General features: G+C 36.1%; 1 protein-coding gene across 2 annotated transcripts in view; it reads left to right on the plus strand.

Moving 5' to 3' along the window:
• Positions 1-495: 495 nt before the first annotated feature.
• The window catches only part of RIF1 (replication timing regulatory factor 1), a 59,865-nt gene continuing 44,569 nt past the window's right edge, over positions 496-15,791 (plus strand). For both annotated transcript variants that reach the window (XM_008566366.1, XM_008566367.1), the window contains exons 1-8: positions 496-599; positions 1,281-1,359; positions 3,901-3,997; positions 5,627-5,754; positions 5,853-5,947; positions 7,130-7,319; positions 9,100-9,192; positions 13,291-13,429. In XM_008566366.1, the coding sequence (XP_008564588.1) occupies positions 496-599; positions 1,281-1,359; positions 3,901-3,997; positions 5,627-5,754; positions 5,853-5,947; positions 7,130-7,319; positions 9,100-9,192; positions 13,291-13,429 (925 nt within the window). The remainder of the gene's footprint in view (positions 600-1,280; positions 1,360-3,900; positions 3,998-5,626; positions 5,755-5,852; positions 5,948-7,129; positions 7,320-9,099; positions 9,193-13,290; positions 13,430-15,791) is intronic.

Genomic DNA, 15,791 nt, shown 5'->3' on the forward strand with positions numbered 1-15,791 from the left:
GCGGTGCGCACGAGTGATTAAACAGCGCGAGCCAGGAAGGCCGAACTCTGGCAGCGTCCTGGTGCCGAGGGGCAGCGGCGGAGAGGACCCCGTCCAGATCTTCGTACGTTGGAAAAAATATCCGGGTGACGCTGGTAGGCGCGAGGGCCCCGCAGTCTGGTGCGTCCTCCGCCCCCTCGCGGCGAGACGCCTTGCTCTCCCGGCTTCTCCCGCCCCCGCTCCGGTCTCCTCCCTCTGTTGAAAGCTGCCCGGGAAAGTGGTTGGCGGGAGCGGGCCCAGGCCCCTGCGCGGCGTGGGCCCGGGTGCGTGTGGCCGGGCGCCAGACAAGGTTAGCGCTTGGGTTTGTGCGCCGGAGGCCCGGGGTGTAGGTGCGGCGGGGCGGAAGGCCGGGGGCGGGAGTGCGGGTGCGGAGCCCGAGTCTCGCTGGGCCGCCGCGGGGCTGTTTCCATCGGTCACTGGGTTTTCTCTTTCGGTGCGGGCCTCAGGGTGGCCGACATGATGGCCCGGGGTCAGAGCCCCCTCGTGCCGCTGTTGGAGACTTTGGAAGACCCTTCTGCTTCCCATGGAGAGCAGACTGACGCTTACCTGACTCTGACCAGGTGAGGCCTGATGGAGTAGGGGTAGGAGGGCGCTGTGCTGAGGCTTGGGGAGGAAGAAGATGGTTGGGTGGGGTGCGCTGCGTTAGTGAACTCTAAAACTCTGGCAGATGTGAGGACGACAGGGTTGTGGATCAGGTGCGGCGGTGGGGGGGCATGCTAAGTGACGTTCTCGGGTGCTGCTGCAGCTCTTAAGGTGTTAGGAACGAAGGAGCCTGCACGTGTGTATTGCAAGCGAGGGATTCAAGTTTTGGTTGGAAGTCTCTGGAAGAGTTGTTTTCAGTGTATTGGGAAAACGTGGCAACCCAGAATTGATTTTTTACTAGAGCAATAACCTGATTGTAATTTTAATTGCAAAACGCTTTAAGATTTTTATAGAAATTTACTAAACTCTTTATAAAGGTTTGGCAAATTGTTAATAAATTTGTAACTAGGGATGGAGACCCCTGTCCTGTCTTCACATAGTGAAACTGTCAAAACTTGCATACACCGTGGATGCAAAAAGTTATTCTCGGGTCTTTTTTGCACTTATTTCTGGTCTGTGTTGCAGTATACTGTATATCCTTAAGTATCTTAAGGACTAATTCAGTTCATTTGCAAGAGTTCTAAAGTAATCTTTTAAAAGGTACAGGACTTTTTTGTTTTTTCTATTTGCTTGAACTTGTATTCTTTCTGCTTTTTAAGTCGAATGACTGGAGAAGAAGGAAAAGAAATAATTATAGAAATTGAGAAGAAACTTCCTCAGCTGTACAAGGTTTTAAAGGTATGTATCTGTTTATGAAATAGTTTTTCCTTTGGGTGGTTTTAAGAAATTTTACCACCTGATTCATAAAAACTTTGAATCTAAAATAAAACAACAATAATATTGACTGTATTATTATAGTACTATTTATTGGTTACTTAACACTTCACCAGGTACTCTACCTTACAGCTTTCTCTCACTTAATTCTCCATACCTCCATAAGATTACTCTTCAATCCCCACTTTGTAGATGATGAGATTGGTTTAATTTGCCTAAAAGTCACCCAAAGTCACTTGTTCTTTTAACTTGAAAGCAGTGATCAGAGATTATTTAATCTGTTTTCTTTCCTTTTGGGAATGTACTTCTAAATGAGTGATTCTAAAATTATAATGAAAAGTAAAAAAAAAGAAAATTGTAATTATCTTTGGCCTGCTCTCTAGATAGCATCCTTTTTTTTTTAATCTTCACTCACCCTCAATTTTTGCCACTCATTCCTTGTTAGGAAACCGTTATTGTGGTTATTGTTTTTGCTTGTTTACAGGGAGGTGGTTTAGGGCTGGCCCGTGGCTCACTCGGGAGAGTGCGGTGCTGATAACACCAAGGCCCCGGGTTCGGATCCCGTATACAGATGGCCGGTTCGCTCACTGGCTGAGCGTGGTGCTGACAACACCAAGTCAAGGGTTAAGATCCCCTTACCGGTCATCTTTTAAAAAAAAAAAAAAAAAAAAAAAAAGACAGGGAGGTGGTTTAGTGTAATATCAAACTAAGGACCTATGTGCTAACTTGACTACTGAGGGGCTCTGTGACCTTCTGTAACACATAACTTTTTAATTTCCTTGTTTTTAGAATGAAGGGTTGAACCAAATCTCTAACGTCCCTTTGAGTTCATATTTTTATATTGTTTTTGTGCTTTTAAACAAGTATTCTGTCAAAACATTTGTACATTTTATTGTGATTTGTGGCTAAATGTTAAAGCATTTGAGATGCTGTCTACCCTAAGAATTGCTGTCCTAGTCATCAACATTTTTTGTTCATGTAAGCAGGGACTTAATTATGTAGTAATTACTTAAATACTACTAATGGCATATATTGTTTATTATCCCATTATTTTTCATTATTATATTCCACTTTCCAGCAATGTGTATATGTTTTTATTTATTTATTTATTTATTTTGGTGGCTGGCTGTTATGGGGATACAAATCTGTGACCTTGGTGTTATAAGGCTGTGTTCTATCAAACTGAGCTAATCGGCCAGCCCTCCAGCAGTGTATTTGATGTGAAGACATGCACCTTCATATATGTAATACATATGTGATATATCTGAGAGCATATAGGATCAGGAACTCTACTGCATGCATTTTTGAGTCAAGTTGCATGGTTTGTAAATAAGGTTTGTAGTTAAAATGCCTGATGAATTATTTGGAAACTCATGGAACATTGGTAATAGGACAGACAACACAAGCTTTCCAAGTGAATTAAACAATGAAAGAATAATTGAATTCCTTCACAACAGGAACTACACTAGGTAAAATAGAGCATGTTTCTATGTTGCTGTTTAGGAATCCACAACATTCTTGAAGATAAGACGCAATGCTGTTAAGGAACACATTCAAGCAAATATGTTCAATAAAAGTTGATCACAGATGTGTGCTAGTTATCCTGGAGGTAGACTAATAGCTCTTAAGAGCCTTACTTAGTCTGAACTGGTTGCTGTTCTATCTTATACCCTAGGGATTAGTTTTTTGGGGGGTTTTTTTGTTTGATTGATTATGTCTGCTCATATATTTAACTAACATTTGCTATTCTTCCTGGTCAAGAATAACACTAAATTGGGGATTCCTTGGATATTTGATTTAGAGAGATATGGGGTATTTTGAAGATAAATCACTTTGGAATAGGAAATGCTAAAATGAAGAGGGACATAGTGTTTCCTGTAAACTTGAGGGATATATTGAGACTCAAATTGACATATTTGGGCTTTTATAGCTTTTACATATGTGGTGTGGGTTGGGCTTTCAATTCTGATTGACTAAAGTGATTGATTAAAACATTCTTACCTATATAGTAGGGATTTACATTTTTTTTTTTTTACTTTAAGATTGAGATAATGCTCAAAGTTCCTAGCACTATTAGATATATAGTAAATGTTACATTCCAACCCCTTCTCCCAGTCTTTGTGGAAGAGGTGTCACTCCATTTTGAAGCTATGATGTCGGCTTTTGCATTTGAGTCTTTTGCTTACTCTTTGTAGAAGGGCCTTACTCCTTTATTTCCTGTCTAATGTCTTCAGCATCTTTCATCATTTTTCATTGTTTTCACATATGTAGAGATGTCTTATATCTGTTAATAAAAATGTTCTTTAGTTGATCTCTGTCTTTATTTGCCAGCTGTGTATATGCCTCCTGATCTTACTCCTTTTTAACCTACTCACAAAGATTTGTTGATAGGTTAGATTAAAATGTAATGAATTTGCTTGTTTTGTAATCAGCTTTTGCTGTCTACAGCAAATTATTGATTTACAATTGTACTTATTTGTAATAAATATGATTTTGTTTTTGTAGACCCACATTTCCAGTCAAAACTCAGAGCTGAGTAGTGCTGCTCTACAGGCCTTGGGGTTTTGCTTATATAATCCGAAAATTACCTCAGGATTATCAGGTAGATAAATTTGTTATGACTATTAATATTTTTAGACTTTATAAGGACTCATATAAATAATTAGATGCTGTTAAAAGTACTGTTACCTCTGGATTAGTTTCATTACTTGTAGTTCAGAATTTGCTCTTAAGAAAGAAATAATGTTTGGATTATTATCATCTTGATATAGCTTTAACTTTGATACTATAAAATTTTGTCTAAAAAATAAGACTGGAAATGATACGTATTTAGGTGATAGATATGCTAACTCTTCTGATTAGATCATTATACAGATCATTATACATAATATGCATGGGGGGTTTTTGTTTGTTTTGGTTCATTATACATAATATGCATGGGGGGTTTTTGTTTGTTTTGGGTAGCTGGCCACTCCTGGGATCTGAACCCATGACCTAGGGGTTATAAAGCTGTGCTATACTAAATTGAGCTAACTAGCCAGCCCTATGAGCATGTATTGAAACAACAAATTGTACCACAGGAACGTGTACATTGGGAAAAAAAAAAGTTATAACACCAAGGTCAAGGTGGGCTTAAAACCCCCATATGAGCCAGCCACCCTCTCCACCCCCCAAAAATTGTGAAACACCATGTAGGCAATAAAAGTTGGTTCTTAAGGAAAAATTTACTCTGGTTTCTGTTCAGATCATGTAAATCTTTCCTCTTTTACTAAAGATATCCGTGGAGAGGAACAATAAAAATAAAAAATAAGAAATAAGGTTATTTATACATAATGGCTATAAAAACTTTCATTTAGGCATATGCACTAAAGAACATGCTGAATTGTAAAGTTCTTTTACATAGTTGTAAATGTGGGATTATTTGGAACTAAAGATGGTAATGAAAGCATGGAACCTGATGCTTTCCATGTTTTCAAGTAATCTGAACTGTTTGTTGCTTTGTAGTTAGTAGTTTGCCATTGTAAGGGAAACTTAAGAGGTGATCTTTAAAGAGGGGAAATTAAGAATAGAATATATATGGATGTCAGAAAGTGGTTAACATGTTTTGTTCTGAAGGAAAAGTTCTTTAAGTGTTAGCAGACTAACAGGAGTTCTTTTTGGAGCAGAGATTGAGAATTTATAACATTGTTGACAAAAATTTTCTCGTATATTCAAATCTATTGGTGATACCTATACTTTTTTTTATTTGTTTTTGTTTTTTGGTCCCAGTGTTGACCATAATACAGTTATTTCAATTGCACAGAATATCTGATTTGGAGTCTACTTGGTATTTTTCTCTGAAAATGCCTTCCCCTCTGATCTGAAATTTGTGTTTGGGGAAGAAGTTTCATTTCATCAGTGGTTCTCTGATACTTCTGTCTGGATGTATATTTAAGTTTTTGAAGAGTATGTTTCTTTTTGTCCACTTTTAATTTGAGATTTTATTTTTTTTATTTTTATTTTATTTTTTTAAAGATGATCGGTAAGGGAATCTCAACCCTTGGCTTGGTGTTGTCAACACCACGCTCAGCCAGTGAGCCAACCGGCCATCCCTATATAGGATCTGAACCTATGGCCTTGGTGTTATCAGCACCGCACTCTCCCGAGTGAGCCATGGGCCGGCCCCTAATTTGAGATTTTAAAGGGTGTAAACTATTTCACATAATTAAAATCAAAACTTCTTGATTTTCAGAGGCAAATATTCAAGAACTGCTTTCAAAACTGAATGATATTGTTAAGGGTTCAGACAAAAATGTATGTACCAGGGCACTTTGGGTGATATCGAAGCAGACGTTTCCCACTGAAGTTGTTAGCAAAGTGGTGAGTATAGTTTTTATATTTGTCTTCTTACTTAACTATATGCTAATAAAAAGAATGCAGGCTTATTTGACTTGTGTTAATTTTGTTCTGTCTTTTAGGTGTCCAGTATAATTGATTCATTAGAAATAGTATTTAATAAAGGAGAGATGCATTCTGCCATTGTTGATTTTGAAGCAATAAATGTTATCATAAGGTATGCATTTGGATGCTCTGCAATTTGGAAGAATCATTTCAGTAAATTTAGAATTTACTTCAAGGAGTGGACTTTTGGGATTTAAATGAGATAGACATTGAAAGAAGGGAATGTCTTGTAGACTGAAAGACTCAAGAAAAAAAGGTAACAGGAAGATGATGATGTAGATGTGTATAAGTTAATACATTTGCTTATTGTTATTGAGATAGTCTTAAAAGTTAAGTACTGGTTATGGTCCTGCCAATAACACAGTTCTGGTTTAAAAAATTATCTGTTAATGCTTTTGCAAGGGTTTAAAAAATAGTGTAATACTCATAAGTGGGATATAGGGGATGGGATTTTTAGGAAGGCAGTCATAGTGCATTTCAGGGAACAGAAATATCCCTCTTCTCATCCTTGCTCTTTAACAGACATGCTAATGCTTTAAAACTCTGACATGATTTGTTTTCCCTTGTTTGTCATTCTTTAAAATTTTCTTTGGTCATTGAGCTATGTTCTTTAACTCCTTATATTCTGATGCTGTGATGGATACTCAGATTTTTATCACAGTTCTCTGGCTGTCTTCTACAAGATTGTTGAATTTAATAGTATAATGAATTAGTACATTTGGCCCTTTGTTGTGCATCTGCAGATTCAACCAACCGTGGACAAAAATAATCCCCCCCCCCAAATTGCATCAGTACTAAACATGTACAAAGTTGTTTTTCTTGTCATTATTCCCTAAGCAGTACAGTGTAACTGCTGTTTACATAGCATTTGCCTTGTATTAGGTATAATAAGTAATCGAAAGATAATTTAAAGCATACGGGAGAATGCATGTAGATTATATGCAAATACTGTGCCATTTTATACTAGGAACTTGAGCATCTGCAGATTTTGGTATCTTGGGAGGTTCTGGAACCAATCCACCACGGATACCTAGGGACAGCTGTATTTAAAAATTTTTTTGGTCTGAAGATGAGATAAGGTGTCCTCCATATTTAAAAATAAAAACAATAAAGAAATGTACAAAATTAGCAAGCAAAAATTAGATTTCTCGTGTATATATATGTTTATGTATATATAGTATTCTGTGAAAGATTGGCTATACTGTGTGTGTTTATGTGTGTTCCTTATTTTTCTGGTAGTTTATACTTAAAAATTGAGGTCAAGCTAATTTATTTTTTGATATCTCTAATATAGGCTAATTGAGCAAACCCCAATTCAGATGGGAGAAGAGTCAGTGAGGTGGGCAAAACTAGTCATACCTTTAGTGGTTCATTCAGCACAAAAGGTACATTTGCGGGGAGCGACTGCTCTAGAGATGGGAATGCCGTTGTTGCTTCAGAAACAACAAGAAATAGCATCTATTACAGAGCAACTTATGACTACCGTAAGTATTCATGTAAGGATTTTCTGGATATTGCATTAGAAAGTTCCGCACTAAATTTAAAATACTTTCTGGACTCATTGGTATAATTACACTATGTCTTTTTTTTTGTTTGTTTTTTAAAGATGACTGGTAAGGGGATCTTAACCCTCGACTTGGTGTTGTCAGCACCACGCTCAGCCAGTGAGCGAACCGGCCATCCCTACATGGGATCCGAACCCGTGGCCTTGGTGTTATCAGCACCGCACTCTACCGAGTGAGCCACAGGCCGGCCCTATAATTGCACTATGATCTAGGAGTTTAGCTTTGAATTAAAACATAAAGAGTTGCTTAAATTAGTGTAGATATAGTGCTCATACATAACAGTAAAGAAATCTGTCATTTTATTGTTACTACCATCTAGGCATTTTACCCCATCCCCAGTGAATGGTGAATAGAAAGAGATTGTATTTATGAAAAAGGGAGGAGAGCATTAACTGTGTTATCCAAATAGATATAAATTTAATGCACAAACTTATCTGGTTTGTACAATTTTCTAGTTGTTACTTGCCTCAGATTTTAAGTTTTCCAGGCTTTATTCTTGTAACATTAATCGGGCAACTAACTGTTCTGTGCAGTGCATTGTTAGGCATTGTGAATATAGTGAACAAAAGGGGCTTTTGGAGCTTAGTTTCTAGTGGAGAAAGAAAGTATATAGTGTACTAAGTGACACATGCTATAGAGAACAGCAGGGACTGGATAGAGAGTGCCGTCAGAGAGGAATGGTGAGGTGGTCAGAGAAGGTAAAAGAAAAGGACATTTGAACAGTGATTTGAAGGCAGTACTAGCATTAGCTATGTGAATAATGTGAGATAAGCTCATTCCAGGCAGGGGAACCAGTGAGAGCAAAAGGCCTTCCTCTTATGGTTGTGTACCTGCTTGGTGTTGAGGGAACACTGTGGGCAGTGTGACAGCAGTGGAGTGAATGTGGATGAGAGGAGTGGGAGGTGATGTCAGAGGAAGAGAGGACCAAATCACAAAGGACCTTGGTTTTTGCTCTGAGTTATTTGAAAATCCGTCCTTGAAGGTTTTGAGCCTAGGAGTGATATATTAACTTGGGTTTCAAAGGATCACTCTGGCTGTGTTGAGAGTAGACTGTAGGGTAGGTGGTTGAGTAGGAACAGAGAGACCAGCTAGAAGGTACTGCAATAATCCAGGCAGTAGGGGAGCCTTCCAGATTCTAAAACCTGGGATTTCGTTTATTTTTTAAAATTCAGGAGGCCTCTTGGTAATGTTTAGCATGTAGTAAAGTAACTTCAATATCTTTGTGAATTGTTTCATTCTGATAAGTTCACTCACTTTTAATAGCATGTATAAAATTCTTTATAAATTTGAACTAAAATTTTCTCAGGTGTCTGTTGTCTATGAAGCTATTAATTAGTAATCTATGGTTTTAATTACTAGTGTGCAAAGATTAATATGTTATCATTTGAACTGTAGTTAATGATGTGCATGCCGAAGTTTTTAGAGGAAAGTATATTGATAGAAAAAATAAGCTGGATGGTAGGGTGGCCAGATATGTGATAAGACAAACAGTAAAATGTTGATGGTAGAATCTAGTTGTTTGTATGAATATTCATTGTGAAACTTTTAGATTTGCTATAATGCTTTTAGAGTTTGTCTTTGGATTTTGGCGGGGGGTGGAGTGTTTTGGATTTTGACTGAGAGAATCAGTTTTTGAAAATTAATTCTTGACTTCGATACTGGATATTTTTTTGGTAAGTATTTTTGCTTTTGTTTGCAGAAATTGATCTCAGAACTCCAAAAGCTATTTATGAGTAAAAATGAGACTTATGTCTTGAAATTATGGCCTTTGTTTGTCAAACTTCTTGGAAAGGTAAGTGACACAGTTAATGGTCCACAATTTTTACACTCCAGACCCTCTCTTTTTTTGGGGGGGGGGCGGGGGGTGTCTGGCTGGTACAGAGATAGAGCTCTGGACCTTGATGTTATCAGCACCATGCTGTAACCAAATGAGCTAACCAGCCAGCACCTGGAGTCTTTCGTTTCTTTACTCTTCCTTAGTACAGTTGATCCTTATTGTTCATACATGCCTGGTTTGCAAATTTGCCTGCTCACTAAAATTTATTTGTAAACCTGAAATCAGTACTTGTGTTGCTTTTGCTGTCATTTGTAGACACACAGAATGGCAAAGAATTTGAGTCCCCAGCAGATGTTCCAAGCTGAGTTTAAGCAATGTTACACTTAGCCTTTTTGTTTTTAGCTCTTGTACTTTAAACAAGCGTTCTTTTCGTGGTCCATTTAGTGCCAACGTTTTTCATATTTTTTGGGCTTTTCTTGGTGATTCCACTGCTTAAAATGTCCCCCAAGTGTAGGGTTAAGTGCTGTCTAGTTACTGTTCCTAAGTGTAGAAAGGCTGTGATGTGACCTATGGAGAAAAATGTATGTTAAATAAGCTTTGTTTAGGCATTTGTTGGCCATTAGTTTAATGTTAGGGAATCAACAATATAAAATAATGCATTTTTAAAAAACAAAGCAAGGTTATATGTTGAACAGCTGACAAAAGCAAGCTTTGTTTAGGCATTTGTTGGCCATTAGTTTAATGTTAGGGAATCAACAATATAAAATAAGGCATTTTTAAAAAACAAAGCAAGGTTATATGTTGAACAGCTGACAAAAGCTGTATGACCAGAGACTCAAACCTAACCCTGTATTTCCCATAGGAGGAGCGATGGCTCAGTATTTGCTAATTTAGTGTTTGAGGCAACCATAGAACTTAACTATAGAAAGTAATTAGAATCAATTGTATGTTCAGTCATTATCTAAGCCAGTATTTTTTAGGGTGGGTTGTACTTTTTTATGCGGTAAATAAACATAAGTGGTTTAACCATTCCTAAGTGTATAGTGCAGTGGCATTAAGTACATTCACAATATTGTGTAAACATCACTATTTATACCCAAAACATTTTCATTACCCCCAACAAAAAACTGTACACATTAAGTGATAACTCTTACTCTTCTCGCCCCCCAGCTCCTGGTAATCTCTATTCTACTTTCTGTCTTTATTAATTTGCTTATTCTAGGTACCTCATATTAGCGGAGTCATAAAAAATTTGCCCTCCTTTGTCTGACATATTTCATTAATCATGTTTTCAGAATTCATCCATGTTGTAGCAGATTATTAAAATTTAATTCCTTCTTAGGAATGAATAATACTCCATTGTATGTATATGCCACATTCTGTTTATCTGTTCATCTGTTGATAGAAATTTGGGTTTTTGGCAGTTGTGAATAATGCTGCTGTAAATATTGGTATATAAAGACCTGTTGGAGTCCCAGCTTTCGGGTTTTTGGATATATACCTAAAAGTGGAATGCTGGGTCATATGGTAATTCTATTCTTAACTTTTGAGAAATCACCAAATTTTTTCAACCAGAAGCTGCTCCGTTTTACATTCCCACCAGTAACATATTAGGGTTTCAATTTCTCAGGATCCTTCCTATCTCCCTTTATTTCCCACTTTTTTGATCATAGCCATTATAGTGGGTGTGAAGTGGGATCTCAAAGTGGTTTTAATTTACAAATACTCCATTCTGTAGGTTGCCTTTTTGTTCTTGTGATGGTATCCTTTGCACAAAAGTTTTGATTTCTTTTCTTTCTTTCTTTTTTTTTTTTCTTTAATAAAAAGATGACTGGTAAGGGGATCTTAACCCTTGACTTGGTTTGTCAGCACCACGCTCTCCCAAGTGAGTTAACCGGCCATCCCTGTGTAGGGATCTGAGCCCGTGGCCTTGGTGTTTTCAGCATCACACTCTCCCAAGTGAGCCATGGTCCAGCCCTAAAAGTTTTGATTTTGATAAAGTACAATATATTTTTGAGTTTTATAGTTATTGAGTTTAGATTTTTGAACCATTTTGAGTTAAATTTTGGATATGGTATAAGGTAAACATCTACCTTCATTCTTTTTCATGTGGTTGTTCAGTTTTCCCAGAACCATTTGTTAAAGAGACGGTTTTCCTGTTGAATGGTTGTAGCACCCTTGTCAAGTCATTTGGACATAGGTATGGGATTTATTTCTGGGCTTAATATTCTATTTATTACCATATGTGTTAATTATTGTAGTTCTGTAGTAAGTTTGGAAGTCAATAAGTGTGAGTCTTCCAATTTTATTCTTTTTCAAGGTTGTTTTGGCTATATGAGGCTCTTGGCAATTCCATATGAATTTGAGGATTAACTTTTCTGTATCTGTGAAAAAAAAGGCTATTTGGAATCTGGGTAGGGATTGCATTGAATCTGTAGATTGTGTTGCATAGTTGACATTTTAACAGTGTTAAGTCTTCCATATCCACAAACGCGGCTGTTTTTCCATTTGTTTAGATCTTTAATTTCTTTCAGCAATGCTTTGTATTGAATCTGTAGATTGTGTTGCATAGTTGACATTTTAACAGTGTTAAGTCTTCCATATCCACGAACGCGGCTGTTTTTCCATTTGTTTAGATCTTTAATTTCTTTCAGCAATGCTTTGTAGTTTTCTTTCTTTCTTTTTTTTTTTTTTTAAAAGATGACCGGTAAGGGGATCTCAACCCTTGACTCGGTGTCGCCAGCACCACGCTCAGCCAGTGAGCGAACCGGCCATCCCTACGTGTGATCCGAACCCGGGGCCTTGGTGTTACCAGCACCGCACTCTCCCGAGTGAGCCACGGGCTGGCCCAATGCTTTGTAGTTTTCATCATGCAGATCTTTCACCACTTTGGCTAGATGTATTCCTGAGTATTTAATTCTTTTAGGTACTATGTAAATAGAATTGTTATTTTCCTAATTTCCTTTTCAGGTTGTTCATTGCTGGTGTGTAGAAACAACTGCTTTTCATGTGTTGATCTTGTTCTGTGCAACTTTGTTGAATTCATTAGCTCTAGTAGTTTTCCTGTGAATTCTTTGTAATTTGCTAAGCCAGTTATTTTGTTGTTGTTACTGTTTACACTATTAAGCTTATATGTGGTTTATAGCCTCCTAGGACTGTTAAGGTATATGTAATTTTGTGATGCACTGTTTATCATTTATCCATTTGCACTTTATTTTCCTTTTCGTTTGATATTATCTCCATTTGAAGATATATAATATTTGGAAGTATTTTAGAAGTGGTCCAGTTTTCCTGATTTTCATTTCATTTTTATCATTAAGAGATATTTCCATTTTCTACATTTCTTTCCCATTTATAAAATTATCTTTCCTTAACTAATTTTCCTTTTCTATTTCAGGCTGTTTGAAAAAGTTGTTTTATTTCAGGGTTCTTTTTTCTCTAATATTGATTAGGTTTTTTTCGTATAGATAACTTATTTTCTTTGGTATTACCTTGATAAAATTAGGGGTTTATCTACCTTCTAAATTTTCTCTAATCTTTTAGAAGAGTTCTGTGTTAATGCATAGTCTACTTCATTGAGCATTGTTTTGTTTTGTGTTCTCAAATTTTGAATGTATATACAGAATTCATTTTTTTCTTTTATTTATTTATTTATGCATTGTTTTGTTTTGTGTTCTCAAATTTTGAATGTATATACAGAATTCATTTTTTTCTTTTCTTTCTTTATTTCTTTATTTATTTGTTTATTTTTAAAAGATGACCGGTAAGGGGATCTTAACCCTTGACTTGGTGTTGTCAGCACCACGCTCACCCAGTGAGCCAACCGGCCATCCCTATATGGGATCCGAACCCGGGGCCTTGGTGTTATCAGCACCGTACTCTCCAGGGTGAGCCACGGGCGCTTTTTCTTATATTTAAATTCCTAAGACTTTACCTATCTTAAAATGCTTAACACATCTTTTTACATTTTGTTGGCAGTTTGCCTTTTATCTCCTTGTTAGATTATGAACTTCCAAGAGTATATATTCAGTGAATGAATAGATAAATGAATGATAATAGTGGCCATATTTCATTTCATACATTTAAATGACTTTATGATTTTCCATTTTTTAGACCTTGCATCGAAGTGGGAGTTTCATCAATTCTCTATTACAGCTGGAAGAACTGGGGTTTCGTAGTGGAGCACCCATGATTAAAAAAATAGCTTTCATTGCTTGGAAGAGTTTAATAGATAATTTTGCTTTAAATCCAGGTAAACAAATAATTTAAAACATTTGATTTTCTATGAATTCATTTTACTTAGATAAAAAATGAAGTTTTTCTGATTCTTTAGACTTTATATTGAAACTTAGCTATCACTGAATTTTATTTTAAGGGAGCAGGAATAAATTTGTAGCTAGATAGAATTCAAAGGCTAGACATTATTAAATCACAAATATAAAATTTGTCTTAAGTTGTCTGAAAAAGCTAAACAGTGAAAAATATCATTTGTGGCTTTCTTACTATGCACAGTAGGTCTTCAAAAATTTCATGTAAAGATTCATACTATCTTTTAGTTCAATTTTCCACAAATTTTTTGAAGTACCTTGTATGTTGTAAGCACAAAGTTGAGTTCTTTATGCACATTTTATTTAATCACAATAGACCTGAGATTTAAGTATTATTACTTAGTTTAGGGAGATTAAGTAATTTACCCCAGGTCACAAAGCCAGTAGATGATAGTAAATAATTATGATTAGCAAGGAATAATAATATCAGTGCTGGTAACTTTTTTTTTTTTCAAGATCTCTAGAAAAGTACCTAATAGTGGGTTAACATTAATATATGACAGTGATTCATTTTAATTACCTTAACCATATCCTCCTATTATCCAGTGAAGTTGTTTGATATGTATTTATGATGAAGAGTGTTTAGCTCAAAAGTAAGTTAGTGTGTACTTAACACTGGGTAGATTTAATCAATACAGTATGCTTATAAGATCATCTAAGTAATTTTAATTTCATATTATATTTTTTCCTGGCAAAGACCATTAATTAATAAGGCTGGCCAGTTAGTTTAGTTGGTTAGAGCGTGGTGCTAGTAACATCAAGGTTCAGGGTTCAAGGATTCAATCCCAGTATTGGCTGGCCAGCTTCCAAGAAAAAGAAAAGAAAAAAAAAACCCAAAGACCATTAATCCATTTTCTTCCCCTTTTAAATGTGTTTTATAAGGTGATTATTTGCATTAACTATACAGTTCACCCTTGAACAACACTGGTTTGAAATAAAAGGGTCCACTTCTATATGGATTGTTTCCAATAAATGTATTGGAAATTTTTTTTGAGATTTGCAACAATTTGGAAAAACAAATCCTATAGCCCAGAAATAATGAAAATTAAGAAATAGTTAGGTATGTTATGAATGCATAAAATATATGTAGATTTTACTAGTCTTATTTTATCTATTACCATCAAATATACACAAATCTATTATAAAAAGTTAAAATTTGTCAAAACTTAGGCACACCAGCAAAGACTGCACGTGGTGCCATTTACAGTTGAGAAATGTAAACAAAGATGCAGTATTAAATCACTGCATAAAATTAACTAGTACATACTGTACTACTGTAATTTCATAGCCACCTTCTGTTGCTATTGAGGTGAGCTCAAGTGTTGCAACTATCCATTTTAAAATGCCACGTGATTCCATCTTCACGCGAGCAGTTCCCTCCAGGAAATTGTGTTTAGCAATAAAAAGAGAACTCATGGTTTTATCTTCCTTATGGTTTTCTTAGTAGTTTTCTTTTCTCTCATTTTATTGTAAGAATACAGTATATAATACATATAGCATACAGAACATGTGTTAATCGACTTTACATTATCAGGAAGGCTTCCAGTCAACAGTGGGGTATTAATAGTTAATTTTGGGGAAATCAAAAGTTATGTGTAGTTTTTTTTCTGGCTGTGCGGGGGGGTTGTTGCCCCTAACCCCTGCATTGTTCAAGAGTCATCTGTAATGACTTATTTAAAATACTGGTAAAAGTACATTTTGGGGTACAAATTTTAATTGAAATATCACTCATATTTTTTGGTTTATGAACTGGCAGGTATTTTGGTATATTCTATATACCCAGTGGTATGAGGCAGTATTTAGGACTAAAATCTGTTGGAATTATGTATGGTTGCATATAAAAGCATAAAATACTGACTTAAAAAAATGAAATGCTATGGTAGTTGGAATAAGTTTGGAGCTAGAGAGTCTGTGACTGGTATTATGGATCGAGGAAGTCATCAAGGAATTAGACGTCTGTCTTGCTATTCTGTCATCTTCTATATGTCTAGAGGCAGACTACAAGAAGGTGGGAAGGCAGAAGAGCAGAAAGAACCACTCAAGTCAGCTTGAAAGAACCCTATAAAGAGCCTTCCAAGAATCTCACATATGCTTCTACTTCAATCACATTGGGTAGAATGGCTAAATGGCAGAAAGTAGTAGAAAAAGTAGTAAAAAAATTTTTTAAGAAGTAGGAAAAGTAGTAAAAAATTGGGCACCCATCACTTCAATCACATTGGGTAGAATGGCTAAATGGCAGAAAGTAGTAGAAAAAGTAGTAAAAAATTTTTTAAGAAGTAGGAAAAG

This window comes from Galeopterus variegatus, unplaced genomic scaffold (genome assembly GCF_000696425.1).
Source record: "Galeopterus variegatus unplaced genomic scaffold, G_variegatus-3.0.2 Scaffold237, whole genome shotgun sequence".
NCBI lineage: Eukaryota > Metazoa > Chordata > Mammalia > Dermoptera > Cynocephalidae > Galeopterus > Galeopterus variegatus.